The following is an 18,924-nucleotide window of genomic DNA, read 5'->3' on the forward strand; positions in this document are numbered from 1 at the left end:
CATGGCGTAGCCTGTTTTGGCGGGTGATTTATCTTAAATCATCCCATGGCGGAGCCTGTTTTGGCGGGTGATTTATCTTAAATCATCCCATGGCGGAGCCTGTGTTGGCGGGTGATTTATCTTAAATCATCCCATGACGTAGCCTATCTTAGCCAACACTTATCATCTTTGCTTCCTTTTATATGGATAACGTGTGATTTGGCGTGGATGAGTGAATTAAATGCAAGTCAGTGAAACGACGGCTGGACGTGACAGTTTGACGACAGTTGCTCTGCCCTGCAGGCTTTCTGCATGTGTCAGGCGAGTGGACGAGAATCCCGGTGACGCGCCCAGCTGTAGTACATATCCTCTGCCATCCTATTATCGTGGTGTTCTCTGATTGGGCCACGTGTTAATTATCCTTTTTGTATCCCCCCTCCCTCATTAACTGCAATTGGTATAAATACGGGGAGGTTACACCATTTCTCACCGTTTTCTTTCCTCCAAACCTTCTTCATTTTATGGCTGAATCATCTCAACCCTCGAAGACTAAGAAGAATAATACCATGGAGTTCATCGGTTGTCGCATGTCTGCCGACGACTTCAACAATGTGGTCAGGGTCTATAACCTTGGCCCTGAGTACGAGCCCGAGTTGCCTGCCTCTGGCAATACGGCTCGAGAGGCTCCTACCGGCAAGATTGCTGTGTACCGGGAGTACTTCTTTTTGGGCAACTTCCGGTTGCCCTTTACCCGGTTTTGGTGGACGTTCTGGGTGTGTTTGGGCTGCATCTCAGCCAGATTCATCCATTCGGAATGGCTCGTCTTCGCCATTTCGAATATACCTGTCATTGCCTCGGTATTACTCCGACGGCTGACAGATTATCTGCTTTCTACCGGTGGCGTTTCGCCCAGGGGTGGTACAACTTGCATACTCGCCCTGGTGCCAAGGCTATCGCCTTAGATGTGCCACCTACTTTGCATGAGTGGAAGAGTGTGTTCTTCTACGTCTCCGCGCGCGTGGTTCCACATCCTATGTTTTTCACGGATGTGAAAGATCTTCCTGAGCCGAAAGTGGCTCCTTATACCGGTTCAGACCGGTTCAACACTTTGCAGGCCAGCCTCTCTCCACTTCGTCATTATCCGGAGCGCGCGTTGGTGTTGTTCGGTATGAGTCGTATCTAGGATGATGCGGCATTAGTACCGGTTATTCTTAACGGTGGTCAAGGTTAGTATTCTCTTTTTATTATTTTTATTATTATTGCTCAGAGGTGTATCTCGTTTGGCAATAACTCGTTTTTTTTTCAGAGGTGGACGACCGCATGCTCCTCCTGCAGCCTGCGCCTGAAGGCGTTAAAATGCTGGGGCGGAGGGAGTTAGGTTCCCGCGAGGAGTCAATCCTCACTCAGACCGCTCGAAACTTTGTGTTTCCTCTTCCTATGGGGCGATCACCTGCCTCGCGACCGCTGCCACCTCCTAACTCTGTTACTCTTCAGAGTGGTAAGTTCAACTGCCTTTATCATTTTTCTTTCTGTTTGCTTATCTTGCTAACGTCTTATTTTCTTTTTCAGGTAGACGATCTAACGTTGTGCGCCTTCCTAAGTGCAGTGGTAGGGGCGTACAACGCAGTGTTGGGGAGACGGTTGCGTCTCCGATAGACGCCGCCGCAAGAGACGCCGTGGATGATGATGACGATGTCGTCATGATCTCTAATGTCCCTTTTGAAGATCCGGCGTCTTTTTCCGCATCATTGCTTGAAGCACTCGGTGTGAGTGCCAGCATGGCGTCTTCGCCAACCACCTCCGCACAGGTTTCTGTTGGCTTCTTCACGCCAACAGTTTCACAGCCTATGGTTGTTGTGTCTGCGCTGGCCACAGCGGTTGTCACTCCAATTTTGGTGGCGACTGATGTGGTTTCTGCAGCTGCATCTTCTTGAACCGTTGTGGATACGAATTTCGTATCTACCGGTCCATATTCCTCTTCCTCCTATTCAGTGGGTGGGGCGTTCACTGTTCCACCCCATTTGGGTCCCACCCTTGTGATTAATGAAGATGATAAAGAGATGCCCCGTGTCTTCAAGAAACCTCGTCTTGGCGGGTTTGTCAAGCATAGTCTTGTGAAATCGTCAGGTATAATTTTTGCTGCTCTTTCTTTTGATTCAACTTGATCTTTTCTAAAATCGTTTGTTTATTTCAGGCGTGCTGGCGATTTCTTCATCGACTGTTTCTCCCGCAACTTCTGGCGTTGCTTCTTCTCTGTCGACCCTTTTTGCCAGTTTGCCGATGATGACAAGTGTTGGCAGCTTGTCTGAGGCTGGGCCTACTGTACAGATGTTGAGTTTGCCTATAATGACGGGTGTGGTTGGCCCGTCTGAGGCCGAACCCATTGTGACGACTGTTCATGCGTCGACTGGGTCAATTCCAGTTGTCTCTCTACCAGCTTCGTATGCTCAACCTATGAAGGCGATTGTTGACGAATCGCCCAAGGTTAGTCTTGAATCAGCGAGCCTTTCTGTCGCTGATTTTTTGAAATCAAGACAGTCTTCACCAGACAAGGATTTTATTCTTGACGGTGATGAGGTTGTGTCGCCGCCTCCTTTTCGCCTTGGCGCGACGGTGCAAGGTAAATTTTTTGAACTCCAAGGCAGCAGTAGTGGCGGGTTTAGCGGATGCTTGAGTGGGGGTGTGCTACATGTGGATATGGACCCCTGCGATTCTATGGAGGCGAGCCAAGTTTTCTGCCCTCGCTGGAAGGTTAATTGTGGCGCCAATTTTGAGGATCCTGCCACTTGTTCCGAATTTTTGGAGTATGTTGTTCCTCCTGGTGACCGCATTGCTCGCAAAATCCAGCCCAGGGGTACCTTGTATTCCGACGCCGCTTTTCACCAAGTCCAGGCTATCTCTTGTTTTGCGGAGTTGCTGCGCGAGAACCGTGCCCTTCATGAGGACAAAATTGATGTCGGTGCTCGCATGAGGGGATGGAACAAATGGTGAAAGATGCTGAGGCCGGCGTCTGGAGGGCATGGAAAGAGTTGGCTGACCATCGCCAAGCGTTAAGCGCTGTTGAAGCGAAACTGGCGAAGGCTGAGCCCGATCTTACGGAGTCTGCCCGCGAGCGCGCCGCTCGTTATAAGGAGTTCGAGACTGCGTGCAAGAAGTCTAATGCTGATCTTGCAGAAGCACGCAGTCGCGCTCTTGCTGCGAAGGAGGCTTCCACTCGACTCGAGAATGAAAACGTTGCATTCTGCAAGCGTATTGAAGAGTTGGAGGCGGAAGCTGCATTGAGGAAAGCATATGCTGGCAAGTTGGCTGACACGTTGGCTTCCAATGAGGAGGCCATCAAAGTTTTGACTTCCGAGCTTGCTGCCGCCGCTGCTGACCGCGATTGGTTGTTGAAGCATGCTATTCGCAAGGTATTCCCCTTCTTTTTGTTTGTTTCCTTATTCATTCTACTGACGCCTTTCTTTTATGTAGGTTGCCCAACGCATCATTAGCGATGATGATTTGACGCGTTGCGTTGGAGTCCTTGTCAATGCTTCCCAACAGCTTGGCCACAAGGCTGGTTTTCAGGATGCCATTACGCATCTGCGTGACAACCTTCCGCTTGTGGCCTACGCTCTTCACGCCGTTGACGTGGATAAGGAGTATACTGCTGCCGAGACGGAATATGATTCTCTTACGTTTCCTATTCTTTCGCAAGTTGCTGAGTATGCTAAGGAAGAGAATGGCGTGCAGCTGTTGAGGAATTCGCTTGAGCCTTCGCAAGCTGGACCTTCCGCCACTCCTGCTGGCGGCCAAGAAGATAGCGCGGTTCTCAACTCTGGGAAGAGTGTCAACGACGTAGATTAGGCTATCATCTTGACTTGTACAGTTGCACTTTTTACATTGTTATTATTTTTTTCTGTTTTGTGCGCGGGCGTAAGTGCTCGCTTGTAATTTCTTGTATATAAATGAAATCAATGCTTATTTTGTGAAATGCGGAGTATCGTATCCATTCAAATTCGACCCTTGGCCTGTTTTTACAATTGGAATCGATTTACATATAACACCTTCGCAATTGAGCTGCGTTCCATGTTCTAGGAATCGCTGAGCCATCGATATGCGTCAGAGTGTAGGCGCCTTTCCCCAACACTTTGTTAATTTGATACGGACCTTCCCAAGACGGCGCCAGTTTACCTTGTGCATGTGCTCTTGATGCCTCGTTGTTGCGAAGAAAGTAATCTCCGGCATTGAACTCACATGTCTTCACTTTGGTGTTATAATACTTTTGTAGTTGTCGCTTGTAATTTTGTTATCTTATTACGGCTAACTCTCGACGTTCTTCGAGAAGCATTAAGTCTAACCGCCTTTCTGCATCGTTGTCATTTGGTAATGTGATTCTTGGAGAAGGAACGCCGATTTCGGCGGGTATCATTGCTTTGGTACCATAGGTTAGGTTAAACGGCGTTTCTGCATTACTTGTGTTTTTGTGCGTTCTTATGGTCCATAGTACATGAGGTAGCTGATCGACCCATCCTGATCTGTGGTTTGCCAACCTTTTCTTGATTCCGCCTACGATTGTTCTGTTGGCGCGTTCCACTTCGCCATTCCCTTGTGGATGAGCAACAGAGGTGAATGTCTGCGTGACGTTGAGCTCTTTTAACCATTTTTTGATATGTTGGTCAGCGAATTGTGTTCCATTGTCGCTGACCAAATTCATGGGTAATCCAAAACGGCAGATTATAAATTCCCAAATAAACTTCTTGATGCTGGTTGCGTTGATTATTGCTACCGGCTTTGCTTCGATCCACTTTGTGAAGTAATCGATCGCCACAATCAAAAATTTCACACGGCCCGGCGCCTCTGGAAATGGTCCGGTTATATCAATTGCCCATTTCTGAAATGGCCAAGAAGCTGTTACTGGTATCATGGCATTTTTCGGGCGCAGGGTGTTTGGCGCGTGGCGTTGACAGGCGATGCATTTTCTCAATTCTTTCTCGACGTCAACATGCATGCCTGACCAATAATATCCTGTGTTCATGATTTTGGCGACCACCATTTTCGGACCTGCGTGTACACCACATATTCCCTCATGAATTTCTCTAAGCAGGTAATTTGCGTCCCGTGGGTCTACGCATCTGAGAAGTGGACCCAAGTATGATCGCCTGTAGAGAATGTCCCCTTGGATTGTGTAATTCAATGCTTTATGGCGGATCTTCTGCGCTTCCGCTTTCTTTTCTAGCAAAATACCTCTTGCGAGGTAGTTGATGATTGGTGTCATCCAATTCTTTTCTGGTTCTGAACAAACGAGAAATTCTTTGTTCATTATTGAAGGTGTTGCTAGGACTTCGATGCGGATGTCTTTCGCTAGGTGTTCAAAACCAACGGCTGCAAGTTTGCTTAAGGCATCAGCCTGTTTGTTCTCACTTCTATTGATGTGTTTCACCTTGCATGTGCTAAAGTTGCCATTAGCGCCTTAGCTTGCGCTAGGTATAATGCCATCTTATCGTCTTTTGCATCGTACGATCCTTCAATTTGACTTGCCACTAACATGGAATCCACATGTGCTTCCAAATGGCGTGCCCCTAGCTTTTTAGCGATTCTCAACCCTGCCAACAATGCTTCGTATTCCGCCTCGTTGTTTGTGCTTTTGAATTCTAGGCGTGGTGCGTACGTGAAGTGTTGCCCTTCTGGGTTGGTTATCTTTAGGCCCGCTCCAGCGCCTTCATCATTAGAAGCTCCGTCTGTGAACATCTTCCAGACTTCATCTTTCGTTTGATCCATAGGGGTTTCGATCTCTCTTTTGCATTCTTCCTCCTTTTCTTGAGGGATTTCTGCGATGAAATCAGCCAAAACCTGACCTTTGATTGTTGGCCTTGGTTTATATTCGATGGCGTGTTCTCCCAATTCTATTGCCCATTTTGCGAGCCTCCCAGACAATTCTGGCTTGCTTAGCACACTTTGTAAGCGAAAGTTGGTGAGGACATGTATCGGATGGCCCTGGAAGTATCTTCTCAATCGTCGCGCTGTCTGGACTAAGGATAAGACTAACTTTTCCAAGGTGGAGTATCTTGTTTCTGCGTCTGCCAGGGTGCGGCTTATGTAATAAATGGGCGTTTGAATACCATTTCTTTCCACCATCAAGACTGCGCTGATTGTTCTTTCTGATGCTGCTTAGTATACTATTAACGGTTCCCCAGCTTTAGGGGCTGTAAGTGTTGGTAATTCTTCTAAGCGTGACTTAATTTCTTGGAACGTTGTTTCTGCTTCTTTCGTCCATCGGAATTGAGATTTCTTGAGACAGTTCCTCAGGGTTGAGACGAACGAGAATGATTTTTCGGCATGACTGGACAAAAATCTATTCAATGCGACTAACCGGCCGTTAAGCGTTTGCACTTGTTTGACCGGTTTTGGCGACGGCATTTTCCGCACGGCTTCCAATTTTTCCGGGTTGGCTTTGAAGCCACCATTCGTCACGATTACTCCTAGGAATTTTCCTTCCTCCATGCCGAAGGAACATTTTCCTGGGTTAAGCTTCATGCTAATTGACCTTAGAGTTTTGAAGGTCTCCTCGATATCCTTTAACATGGCTCCTTCCGTCTTGCTTTTGATGACCAAATCGTCCATGTAGACTTCCAAATTTCTTCCAATTTGAGGTTTGAACTCTTTGTCCATCAGCCTTTGATAAGTAGACCCCGCGTTCTTGAGACCAAATGGCATCATTTTGTAACAATATGTTCCGCTGTTTGTTCTGAACGCCGTTTTGTCTTGGTCTTTTGCCGCCATGTGAATCTGGTGATACCCTTTATAAGCGTCTAAGAAGCATTTGAACTGAAAGGGTACCAGTGCGTCAACTTTAAGGTCGATCTCTGGCAGTGGGTAACAATCTTTTGGACAAGCCTTGTTGAGATCTTTGAAGTCAATACACATGCGCCATTGGCCATTTGCCTTGGGTACCATTACTGGGTTTGCTACCCATGTTTGGTACTGAATTTCTCTGATTATACCCGCATCAATTAATTGTTGAACTTGTTCATCACAAGCTTTTGCCTGTTCTGGTCCCATCTTTCTTCGCTTCTGTGCCACCGGGACGAAGGTTGGGTTAACCTTCAACTCGTGTTCCGCTCTGCTTCTTGGGACCCCTGTCATATCCGTCGGAGTCCAGGCGGAGACATCAATGTGTTTGACCAACAGGCTTTTGAGTGTCGCCCGTGCTTCCTCGGAGATGGTTGGTTCAATGGTTATGCTTTGCTCCGGGAATTTTTTGTTGAGTATCCATTTTTCCACTTCTCTGGTTTTACCAAGTTTGAGCGTCTTTTGTGGCGGTGTTCTTCTCTCCGCCATGTTACACTCCTTGTTGGCGTGGATCATTGCTATCCCCGTCGGGGTTGGTCCCCCACTATCCCATGTGCTGTTGACGGGGTAGCGTTGAAGTCACCAATGGCCTCTCTTCCCAATATTATATCATATTGTGGGTGCGAGGTCTCCATTACTAGGAAGTCGACGTCTTCCGTTCGTGAATGGAGCCCATCACTTAACTCGACTGGGAATGTCAGCTGTCCCAGCGGGTATGCAATACTTTGGTTGAACCCTGTGATTGGAGCGTTAACTGCTGTCAACTGACGTTTGTCTTCTTCGTCTACCAGGTCGAAACACTGGCGGTACATGATGTTGGGCGTTGCCCCCGTGTCAACAAAGAAACACGGCGTCCTGTAATTACCGAAAACGGCTGTGATCACTAAGGGTGCTTTCTTGTTCGCCCCTCCTCTTACTCTTGGGAAGATGACTTGTTTTTCTTTCCATGGCACCCATTCTGTTTTTCTTTTCTTTTTTGGAACATTTCTCAAGATCATATTGGCGTGTAGATCTTTGATCTTCTTTTCCGGTTTTCCGCCATCTCTTGGGGGTGGGCGTCTGTATTTCCCTCGTATATTTCTGACAAGGTGATCCAATTTGCCATTTTTGACACATTCTTCGATCGCGTCTTTCAAATTAATACACTGGTTTATCGTATGGACATGTTGTTCATGAAAGTCGCAATAACTTTTCATATCTGTGCCCGGCCCCTGTTTAAATGGTGTTGGCTTCTTCAGTTGGATCCCTTCATTATACATTATACGGGCTGGACTTTTTGTCAGCGGAGTCCACCTGGATGCGTTCGTTTGGGGCGTATTCGACTGACCCTTTTGTCTTGTTTTGGATGGGTCGAATGTGGACTTTCTATCGCTGTTCAATCTTGACCATACGGAGGACATTCTTTTGCCCTGGAGGGCCCTATTAATGTCGTTTCTGGCGTCATTCTTTGCTAGTTCTTTTCCCAAACTCTTTTCCATTCGCGCGTACCTTTTGGCCATGGTCATAACATCGTCCCATCGCTGTGGCATGCCATCTCTGCCCGTAAGGTTACGTATAAGATCGTCACACTTTACATTTTGGCGAAAGGCTGCCCGCAGTAGTTCTTCACTTACATCGCCGATGTTCAGGCCTTCTTGGTTAAATCTAGTGATGAAATCTTCTAGTGTTTCGTTGTCTTTTCGAACGACATTCAAAATGTTTGTTGGGTCGCTGATGTGTCGCTGTTGCTGGCTAAACTGTTGAATGAACTTTTTTGTTAGGTCTTCCCAGCTTGTAATTTGGACATCTGGCAACCTTTCAAACCATGCTCTAGCGGCTCCCACTAGTGTTAGTGTAAAGATGTGGCACCATAATGGCATGGTCCATCCTGATACTAACCCAGCGGCCGTGAATGTTTGCAAGTGATCATCTGCGTCTGAAATACCATCATACTGGCCCACCGTTGGCGGGATTTTAGGATTTTCTGGCAGCTCTGCTTCGGCTATTCTTGCCACAAGTTTTGACTTTCCCGCCGACGTTGTTGGCCGGTATGGTTTGGAAAAATCAACCGCCGCTTCTGGATGATATTTTGCTAATTTTTGGGTGTCTGGCCCTTTCCAGCTCTCTTCGTAGTCTGGGTCGTCTAGGCGTGAGTCTGCCTTTAGGTTCGACCTCTGTGACTTGTCTCCTACTTTGCTGTTTTGCTTAGCAGGAGATGTTTTGGCGAGTGGTGTTTTCGTACGAACCGGCGTTGAGTTTTCTTCAGATTCTTCTTCGTTGCTACTAGAAGCTGTATCAAACAGTGATCTAGGTTTCACAACGGACGCCATTTTTTCTTGTACTTTGTCTCTTAGTTTTTGTTGTTCTGCCTCGAGCCACGCCATGATGTCTGGCGGCATGGTTGCTTTGGAACGTGTCTTTGTTTTTTGTTTATCCGTGACGGTAGGGTGAAGGTGGAGGCATTTAAAAGACCTCTGCCTGTATCCTCTACGTCCAGATTTTCAATGTTTCCTTCTAGGTTAGCTTGTTGGCCAACCTCCTTCGGTGTAGTCTTGCCACTAATCTGAGTCAAGAACGGAGTGAGTTACTGTTCTAGCTATATGCACGGATGGGACCAATGAAGAAACACGAATCCACCCCTCAAGGTCTAACACGTTAGTCCGAGGGTAATGATTAAGTATTCTACACGATGGGTTATAAAACCTTCTTGGCGCAGACAAGTGTAACCTGCAAAACAGAACACCGTGAGCTCGTTACGAGGAATTGGGGGGATTCTCTCGTAACCACCCTCCGGCGTGAGAATCAGTACTTGATAGTACGAGGTAGTATAATTTGACAGTAATAGTAGGAGAAAGTATATGCTTTACCGTTTGGAGGTTTACTGGTATTTATAGTCGGAGGAGAGAGAGTGTAACCAACCACCTTGTCAGGTTTTCCACCAATAATATTCTCCACTCGTGCGGTCGTGGTGGTTGGTGTAAGTTGGTGGGCATCATGACCTTTTGACAAGGATGTGGTTGTACTGTTTGTACCATCCTTTGTGTGTTGTCCAATCCCCATTGGTTTGGTGTTTATCCCTATGTGGGTTACCATCTTTTTGTCCTATATTGGTGGGACCTTTGTATTACCATTCCCGAGGTGAAAAGTCATATTGGGCTACACTCTTCGCGCCATGCACTACGCCCGGCGTTAGTAACTTCCTGGCGCCTAGGGGTGTAAATGAGCCGAGCTGCTCGCGAGCTACTCGAGATCGGATCGTTAAAAAGCTCGTTCGAGCAGAGCTTTATCGAGCCCGAGCCCGAGCCCGAGCTCAAGCCTAAAAATAAGCTCGTTTAATAAACGAGCCCGAGCCCGAGCTTTACTTATCGAGCTCGAGGCGGCTCGCGAGCCTAAACGAGCCTGCCATTTATATAATTTTTTTAAAATATATATTTAATAATTATTAATTAATAAATATAATGTTATGAAAAAATATATAAAAATAGCTAAATAATATATATTCGTTTATACATAAAATTATAATAGAAAAAAATATTTATAATTATATAAAAAAAATAATTGATAAATAGTAAACGAGCCGAGCCCGAGCCGAGCTCGAGCTTCAAAATCCATTCACGAGCCGAGCTCGAGCTTTGAAAATAGAGCTCGAAACGAGCCGAGCTCGAGCTTGAGCTCTATGTAAGTTAAACGAGCCGAGCTCGAGCCTAGTCGAGCTCGGGCTCGGCTCGTTTGCACCCCTACTGACGTCTAGTGTTCCGCTCGTCGTGTGCAGTTAGTGTTATACTTTGTCAAATGATGGGTTTCCTATCCTACCTCTACAATGTACATATATATGCTTTCAGTGCATGATATCATTGATCAATATATTTAATCCTCTATAACTGATGCCTTTTCTCTCTAATGTTTTCAAAAGTTGGTAAAATTAATGCAACCTCAAAATTGAAAAAAGAGATGAAACTGTATGACAAATGTCTTTTATTATATATTAATTTTATAAATTAGTTACTACAAACCATATATGATAATATCTTGGTTTAATGGCTTCCAACAACTAGAAGAATACGCTAAATGTCGAATATAAGGCATTAAAAGTAGTTTTAATGTCCTGTAGAAAACGAAATCCATGCGGAGGTTGATCAAGAAGCTTATTCATAAAGGGGTCATTTAATAATGAGTGGAGCTTGAGTACAATCTCGCAAATCTGATAAGAAAATATGGCATATTAAGTCATTTATGGTCTTCTACTCTTCAAGTAACTTACAACTAGAAATATGCTTTAAACTCATGTTTGAGTGTTGATTAGATATAGAATGAACATTATAGAACAACCGGGCGTTTGGTCTAGTGGTATAATTCTCATTTTGGGTGCGAGAGGTCCCGAGTTCGATTCTTGAAACGCCCCCTTTAAATAAATATTTTATTTTTGTTTTTTTACTATAATATCTAACTATACTATTAAAGCAATAAGCTTTAAGTCCATATATCCCATTTCTATTGGTTGATTCTCATAGTTTCCAATATATCAATGTCTTCTCTAATTTCCAAGTAAATAAAATAAATCAATAATATATTAAATTAATATTCATCAATGCTATTAAATTATTATCTTTCATCTTTCCTTTAATTTTTAATTTTTCATTTTGAATACTTAAATAATAATGCAATAATTTAATTTTTTAATATTACATTTAGCTAAAAATGTAAATTTAGATTAATTAAATAACAAGACAAAATATTCTAATTAATGTAATATTTTAAAATCGTAGCTATAGTTTAAATACGAAATATTCAAAATTTCTTTTTGAAAATTTAATTATTTTTGGTTGTTTCATTCACCACCTTTGTTATTTTTTGGTTGATTCGTTCACCACCTGTGTTAATTTTATAGACAATATATAATAAATAATCTAATTAATTATCTGTTATTTCATCAATAGAATAAATTACGGATTTAATATAGAGATTGCGGATAATATATATATATATATATATAGAGAGATTGAGATACCGATATAAATATTATAATTGTGTTAAAATATTATATTATTTAAATTAAATTTGTCAAATTCGTAAAGAAATTAAGGAAATTAGGAAAGAATGACCCATTTTATTAAGGAAAAGTTTAATTACGGATTTGTAAATTTTTAAATTTGAAATTCACTCCTTTATATTTGAATTAAGTTTTACTATAATATATAATAAATAATTTAATTAATTATTTGTTATTTCATCAATATAAGAGATTACGGATTTAATATAGAGATTACGGATAATATATATATATATATATATAGATAATCTCCAAAATTGATAAATAGTTTAATGAAATATGATAAATAGTTTATAATCTCCAAAATTGTATCTATTTACTCAAAATAATAACATATAATATAAAATATTATATACATAGAGATATCGATATAAAATATTATAATTCTGTTAAAATATTATATTATTTAAATTAAATTTGTCATATTCGTAAGAAAATTAAGGAAATTATGAAAGTATGACCCATTTTATTAAAGAAAGGTATAATTACGGATTTCTAAATTTTTAAATTTGATATTCCCTCCTTCCTATTTGAATTAATTATTGTCTAAATTATGGTCTAAATGAATGTAAATTTTATTTAATTAACAATCATTAAGATATACGGTAATTATTTAATTGTTTGAATTGATGATTAGTTATATTCATGTAAATAAATATATTAGTTACTTATTTTCCACATTAATTAGTTAATTCCGTATGTTTAAATATAGTATAGATTTAAAGATTAAAGATGTTAATTGAATTATTTTGTATTTATAATATACTTTAACAACATTGAATTTTAGTAATTCAAATTTTGAAAATCTCTTAATCATCATTCCATATTTTTCATCCATGATTCAAGGTAATTGAATTTCCTAATTTTATGTTTTTCATTCATTCCTTATATACCTTCCTTCTTTATTCAAATCTCCCAAATTCAATCCTTTACTATGAACTAAATATAAATACTTCTCTTTCATGCAACAATTCTTACATTATCACACCAAATATAGCTTAAACGAATTTTTTTATTTCTAAGGTTTATATTTGTTGTTGTTTATATCATTCGTTTTTTTTAGTTTTTTGGTTAAAAGTGTTATTGTACCAATTAATGTTTTGTTTATTTTTAAATTTTCACCATCAGGAAGATGGAGCCAACAAACATCACCGTGTTGAATCAATTGGATGTTCTTAACAGTGACTATATCCCGAATGTGCGTATTCTGAAACTTTGCGTCTCAAGGATCAAATCCCGAAGAAGATTGGTCCATCGATATATATGTAAATTCCTAAATATATCTTATTCCTTCACCGTCTCTTATATTCCGGTAATGGCCGATTTTGTTATATGTTTTTCCGGTAAGGTTCTATTGTTTTTCGGTAAGGTTCTATTGTTTTCCAATTTTGTTATTTGATTTTCCGGTAAGGTTCTATTGTTTTGTTATATGTTATTCCAGTAATTATATTTCATACTCCTTTTGATACTTTTATCATATTATTTCGGTAAGGTTTTATATCAATTACAATTAATTTTGTTTTTCGTTTTTGTTTGTATTTATATTAATAATTATATGATTTTTTTTCTTATAATCTCTTTAGGTTATATAACAAAATCGAAGTTTCAAATGAGATCTTCACTATTTCATTTTTCCGGTAACGCGATTCAAATTTTCCGGTTGTAAGTTATAACATCAATGTTACATTTTTTCACATGATTCAAATTTTCCATAATTTGTAATTTATTTATTATGTGATATTAATATTAATATTTAATTTTATCATTTCAGGTTATTGTCCTAAACTTGATATAGCTAATTTCATGGATTGAAGATTTTTTTGATAAGATGCCTTTTATTTTTGTTTAATATTGATGTATATTTTTGTTAGTATTCATGTATTTATTTATTTTTCACAATTTATGTAATTCAATTGATTATTATATAATCCGGAAATGAAATTTGCTATAAGTCAAGTTATTGAATTAAATGACTATAAAATAAATTTAATGAAGAATTTTATATAGAATTGTAAAAGATCAAAGACTAGTCTTTCTAAATTTATATGAATAAGTTAATATAATTTTAGAATGGTAATAAAATGAAAAGCAATGGATAAAGGATTTTATGCATTTAATGAATTGTTATACATTTTAATAAATGTTAATTAGGTGGAAAATGTATTTAAGGGAATTGCGTATGTGGATCACAGTGTGGACACTCTATAATGATGCTATGTGGAAAAATCATTTTATTTTAATAGTATACTTAGATTATGCATAAATTAAGGATTAGTCAAAAATATTTGTGTATATTTTAAACATTCATTTTGACATAATTAAAATGTTGTAATCTTCTTACCACTATTATATGAACACATTAAGGACTAAATGGTTTTATTTTAAGCCATAATTTTGATATAATTAAAAGACTTTATTATAGTCTTGCATTAAAATTCTAACAATATTATATAACGATTAATTGGTATTTAAATAAAATTTTAATAAAAATATGGAAACTATTCTGAGGATGGAAAAGTTTTAATACGGGATTTATTTTTACAATTAATTTTTCCATATTTAAAAGATTCAAATTTTCATTTTACAACTATTATATGCATAATTATGTATAAAGGATTATGTAGTTTTATTTTAAGCAACATTTTTGAAATAATTAAAATATTTTAATATTATCTTAAATTATTCAAATAACATTAACCTGGAAAGTATTTTAAGATTTAAAAACTTGTAATCGGAGTTTTATTTTAAGCATTCAATTTCACATAATTAAAAGGTTTTAACCTTCAACTATTATACGCATAATTATGCATAAATTAAGGAACATGGGTTTTATTTTAAGCAATAATTTTGACATAATTGACATATTATTATAGTATAATATTGAATTCAAATTCAATTAGAATCATGTAATCATTAATTGGTATTTTAATGAAATTCTAAAAAAGTCTTGATAATATTTTGATATTGGAAAATATTTAATGGCTGATTTTTAACTTCAAATAACATTATGTAATCATTAATCTGTTATTTAAAATTTCAAACAGTTTTGTGATTCCAATTTTTATAAATAGTTCAAGATTCTAATTTGTTTATGGGATTCACCAAAAGTTTATTAATATTCCAAACGTTTATTAATTTGGCCCAATCTAAATTTATTTTTATGTTAATTAACATGTAGAAATTTATTTAATTATATAGAAAAAAATATATCTTATATGAAGCTATAAAAAAACATTTTATAATGGTTAAAAAAATAAATAATATAATATTCAAATATATAATCAAATTTCTTTAAGTTATGAATTTTCTAATTTCCACCCGTGTACTACACGGGTTAGTAACCTAGTTATACTATATATAAAGGCAAACATAAAGCTACAGTAAAATTCATTTTGGTCTAATCAGTTGCAGCCACTAAGTTTATTTTTTTTTTTTGCTATTTTAACATCTTTTTTGGTATTTCGATAATTGAAACTACTTAAGTCAACTAAGTTGATGCTGGTGTGGTGATTTGGTTGTGATGTTCTAAACTACAGGTCCCGAGTTCGAGCCTTTTTTATAAGCGTTTTTTTTTCTGTTTTAGTATTTTAATAATTTAAAAGTAATAAAAGTAACAAAAAGGTAAGCTGTTGTGGTGGTTGTGTTGTATTGTTGGAACTTACAAGTCCCAAGTTCAAGCCTTCTTCAAGCAAGTTTTCTTGTTTTTTTTTTGTTTTTTTTAAATAGCAATAGATTTTTGTATTTATAGATTTCATACTAAATCAAGCAATGAAAAAGTATGGTATGTGGTGTTTCGTTTTTAATTTGTTGTAAATACGTTAGTTTGAGGAATTATTTTTTTTTTGTTTAGTTTTGATACCGTAAATAACGTAGCCGATACCAACTGAATTCACGACAACTTACGAAAACAACGCCTGGGTGTAGCCAACACATAACTGCCCGGCGCGCCGGGGTAACAACCTAGTTTACATTATTCTAAAGTCAACTTCACATATGTGATATGGCCATATGGGAACAATTCTGCTTGCCCAAAAGTGATTTTATGTCCAAAACATACGATTATAGATCCAACAAGATTATTTTACAAGAAACGCAACTCATGGTTATGGAGGTTTTTCTTTTACCTTTCTAAGTTGGTGAAAAAAAAGATAAGTTATTTACCAAAATAAGCAATTATTAATCAACTTTGCAGAGTTGATAAAAAAAACAGAAGGTGATGCATCGTTATTAAATCATATTATGTATGAATGTGACTAAAAAGATCCTTAGTCGTTAAAAAAAAGTGACTACAAAATAATTTAAAAGATGCAAAGTAAGCTAAATTGTCAATTACAATAAATGGCTTATTGCCTTATTCAATCAAACAGATGATATGCAATCATGCACTATTATGTAGCAAATATTAAAATTAATCCCTAAGCTCTCCAACACTTATTTGTATATGCATGTGTCAACCTGACAAAATTTCGTCATCAATCATAAGTCGTTGCGTCGGTATCCTATCCTCTTATTATTCAAGTATGTAAGACAAACCAACAAACTCAAAAGATTCTCTAAATTACAAAACACAGAAATATATGATCAACTGCATAGAATAAGTGATTTGAATCATAACATCTTGGTCCATGAGTAATTTAGTATGATTGTATCCTTTCAACTCGCCTCATTAATCATGGCTATTAATTTTTTATACAGCACGAATTAAACCACAGTCTACTCATTTTCTGAATGTAGTTATATACTTAAAGCTTCTTTGTGGTAACAGTTATATTTATTGTGCTCATTGATAGAATATCTTCAACTAACCGAGTAATTAAATGGCATTAAAGAATTTTAGTGGTATGATTCTCGCTTAGGGTGCGAGAGGTCCCGAGTTCAATTCTCGGAATGCCCCATATTTTTTTTCAGAGACTCACACTTCTTGTTTTGATTTTGATTTTCTGTCCATAGTAATAACATTCTGGGTGAAAATCCTCCAACAAAATCCCGCAGTGACGGAACGCACATCGTTAACCGGGACCTTGAGACACATGACCTAATTCACTCTAACTACTTGGCTCAACATAATCTAATCTTGGCCAGGCTAGTCTCCTGATATGGTCCTTCAAACCCATTTTAATGCCCCCACTTGGATCATAGACTCACGTGACCGTGCCGGGCAAAATTGAGGTTTGATCAAGCTTATAAGTATCAATATTTTTTTTATTCGTTTATATTTTTTGAAAGGCCGATATATAAATAAATAACCAAAAGGAACCCTCATAAGACGCAAGAGGCCCAACAATACAAGGAAAAAAGAAACCAAACAACTAACAAACACCAACAAATGAGATGTGAAAATTTGATAAATGTTAAAAGTTTTTTTATATAATTCAAAGTTGTATAGATGTCAAAGTGAAAAAAAAAACATTTTCATCTTATAAAAAGGGGTAAACATTATAGAATAATAACCAAGTTTCAAGTTTGTTCTAATTAAATCACTTATATTTTATTTTGTCCCAGTCTAATCACTCAACTTTCTCAGTTAAGTCACTCACTGATCGATTTCATCAAGATTACAGATTTGCATCATTGATCGATTTCATCATCCAGGTATGCAATTTTACAACACATTTCACCTTCAAAATCCTGAAGACCATCAGTCGGGACTAATTTCTATGACCCAGCGCAATCAATGGCTAGCAAGTCCCCAATGAGTAGACCTTCAAAATCCATCTTAAAGCCTCCACTTGGGTAACAGACTCACGTAACTGAGTCCAGCAACTATAAGGTTTGTTCAAAGCTTAATTATAAACATTATAAGTAATATATTATTGGAACAGGTATAAATAAGTTATCTTTAAGTGAGATATAATTCAATGACTCGCCCACCAATGGCACTCTCAAATAGTCAATATTATATTACTAGTGTTGGTTGATGCTCTGGTTAAGTAAGCCCATATTCAATGGCTTAAGTGACTGAATGAAACACCTTACTACATAATAACTAAAAACAACTTCTTGCTAAAACCAACATGGAAAAATTGTTCTAACATGTCCATAAGCGAAATAATGGTAACAATATGGAGTTTGGATTGAATAATGTCAAAACGGGCATAAGACAACCCTTTTGTCATAAAATCAGCAGTTTGGACTATTATGAGATTATACTGAACACATATGTTTTGTGAAAGCATCATATTATGAGTAAATTATAAGTCAATCTCAAGATGTTCAATGTACCAACAAAAACCTTTGAAAATTTCAACCAAGACTAGTATGTTCAACCTACATAATCTTTCAAAATTGTGATACATTAAATATCTAGCATATTAAATTTACGATCGTATCATATGATTTCATAATTTATTTGTGTTCATCATTTTACTTAATAACAACACATAAAATTATGATAGTGATATCGCGTTCAAAATTATATTTGAATATGTACTTAATTTTAATCACGTTTCTTACTGTGTGGCCCTTAAGGACCATATGCCGGTGAAAACACTTGAAGTTCATGATCATGGTTAGACTTTTCTTGCTATGTGAAGAAGTTTTCCCATCATAATTCTGAACTTCATTATTTGAACAATAACGACTTTGTTAATTTTCATCGCTTATATAACACTCCGTTCATCAATAACTTCATCTCGGACCTTTTACAAGATACGAAGTTCTCATCATAATTATATTTGGCACACACAATATTGAAGTCACGTCAAAATTGAATTGTTTATACCTTTATTGTTTAGAATTGATGCATGTTTTATTAGTTATCGCCACATAATCGGTTAGCTCTGTCTCCATATTGTAAATATTAACCATTAACTAAAAATTCTCAATAGAATCTGGCTCAATAAAAGTGTGCTTCATGACATCTCTGTCAACAAAACATATTAAGAAGCGAGATCCATAACTGACAAATCGTAACCTCTTCAAGTAAATCCTCCAAGTTATATGTGAATGTATTAAAGTATATACATTTTTTAAAGACCAAAACAATATCGTTTCTTAGATGACTACTTAGCTAATCGAAAGTAGCTTGGTATTTTAGTTTTAGTATATACTTAGAACATATAGGCATACAAATAAAATTATTTCAA

The 18,924-nt window shown here is 37.9% G+C and overlaps 1 protein-coding gene across 1 annotated transcript; it reads right to left on the bottom strand.

The window, feature by feature from the left end:
• Positions 1-7,328: 7,328 nt before the first annotated feature.
• LOC143629371 (uncharacterized) lies at positions 7,329-9,188 on the bottom strand. Its single transcript, XM_077098663.1, has one exon. The coding sequence runs from the start codon at positions 9,186-9,188 to the stop codon at positions 7,329-7,331; it is 1,860 nt and encodes a 619-aa protein (XP_076954778.1).
• Positions 9,189-18,924: the final 9,736 nt, after the last annotated feature.

The sequence above is a fragment of the Bidens hawaiensis genome, unplaced genomic scaffold, assembly GCF_021521415.1.
Source record: "Bidens hawaiensis isolate Kalapana, Puna unplaced genomic scaffold, B.hawaiensis_p1.1 tig00005195_1, whole genome shotgun sequence".
Lineage (NCBI taxonomy): Eukaryota > Viridiplantae > Streptophyta > Magnoliopsida > Asterales > Asteraceae > Bidens > Bidens hawaiensis.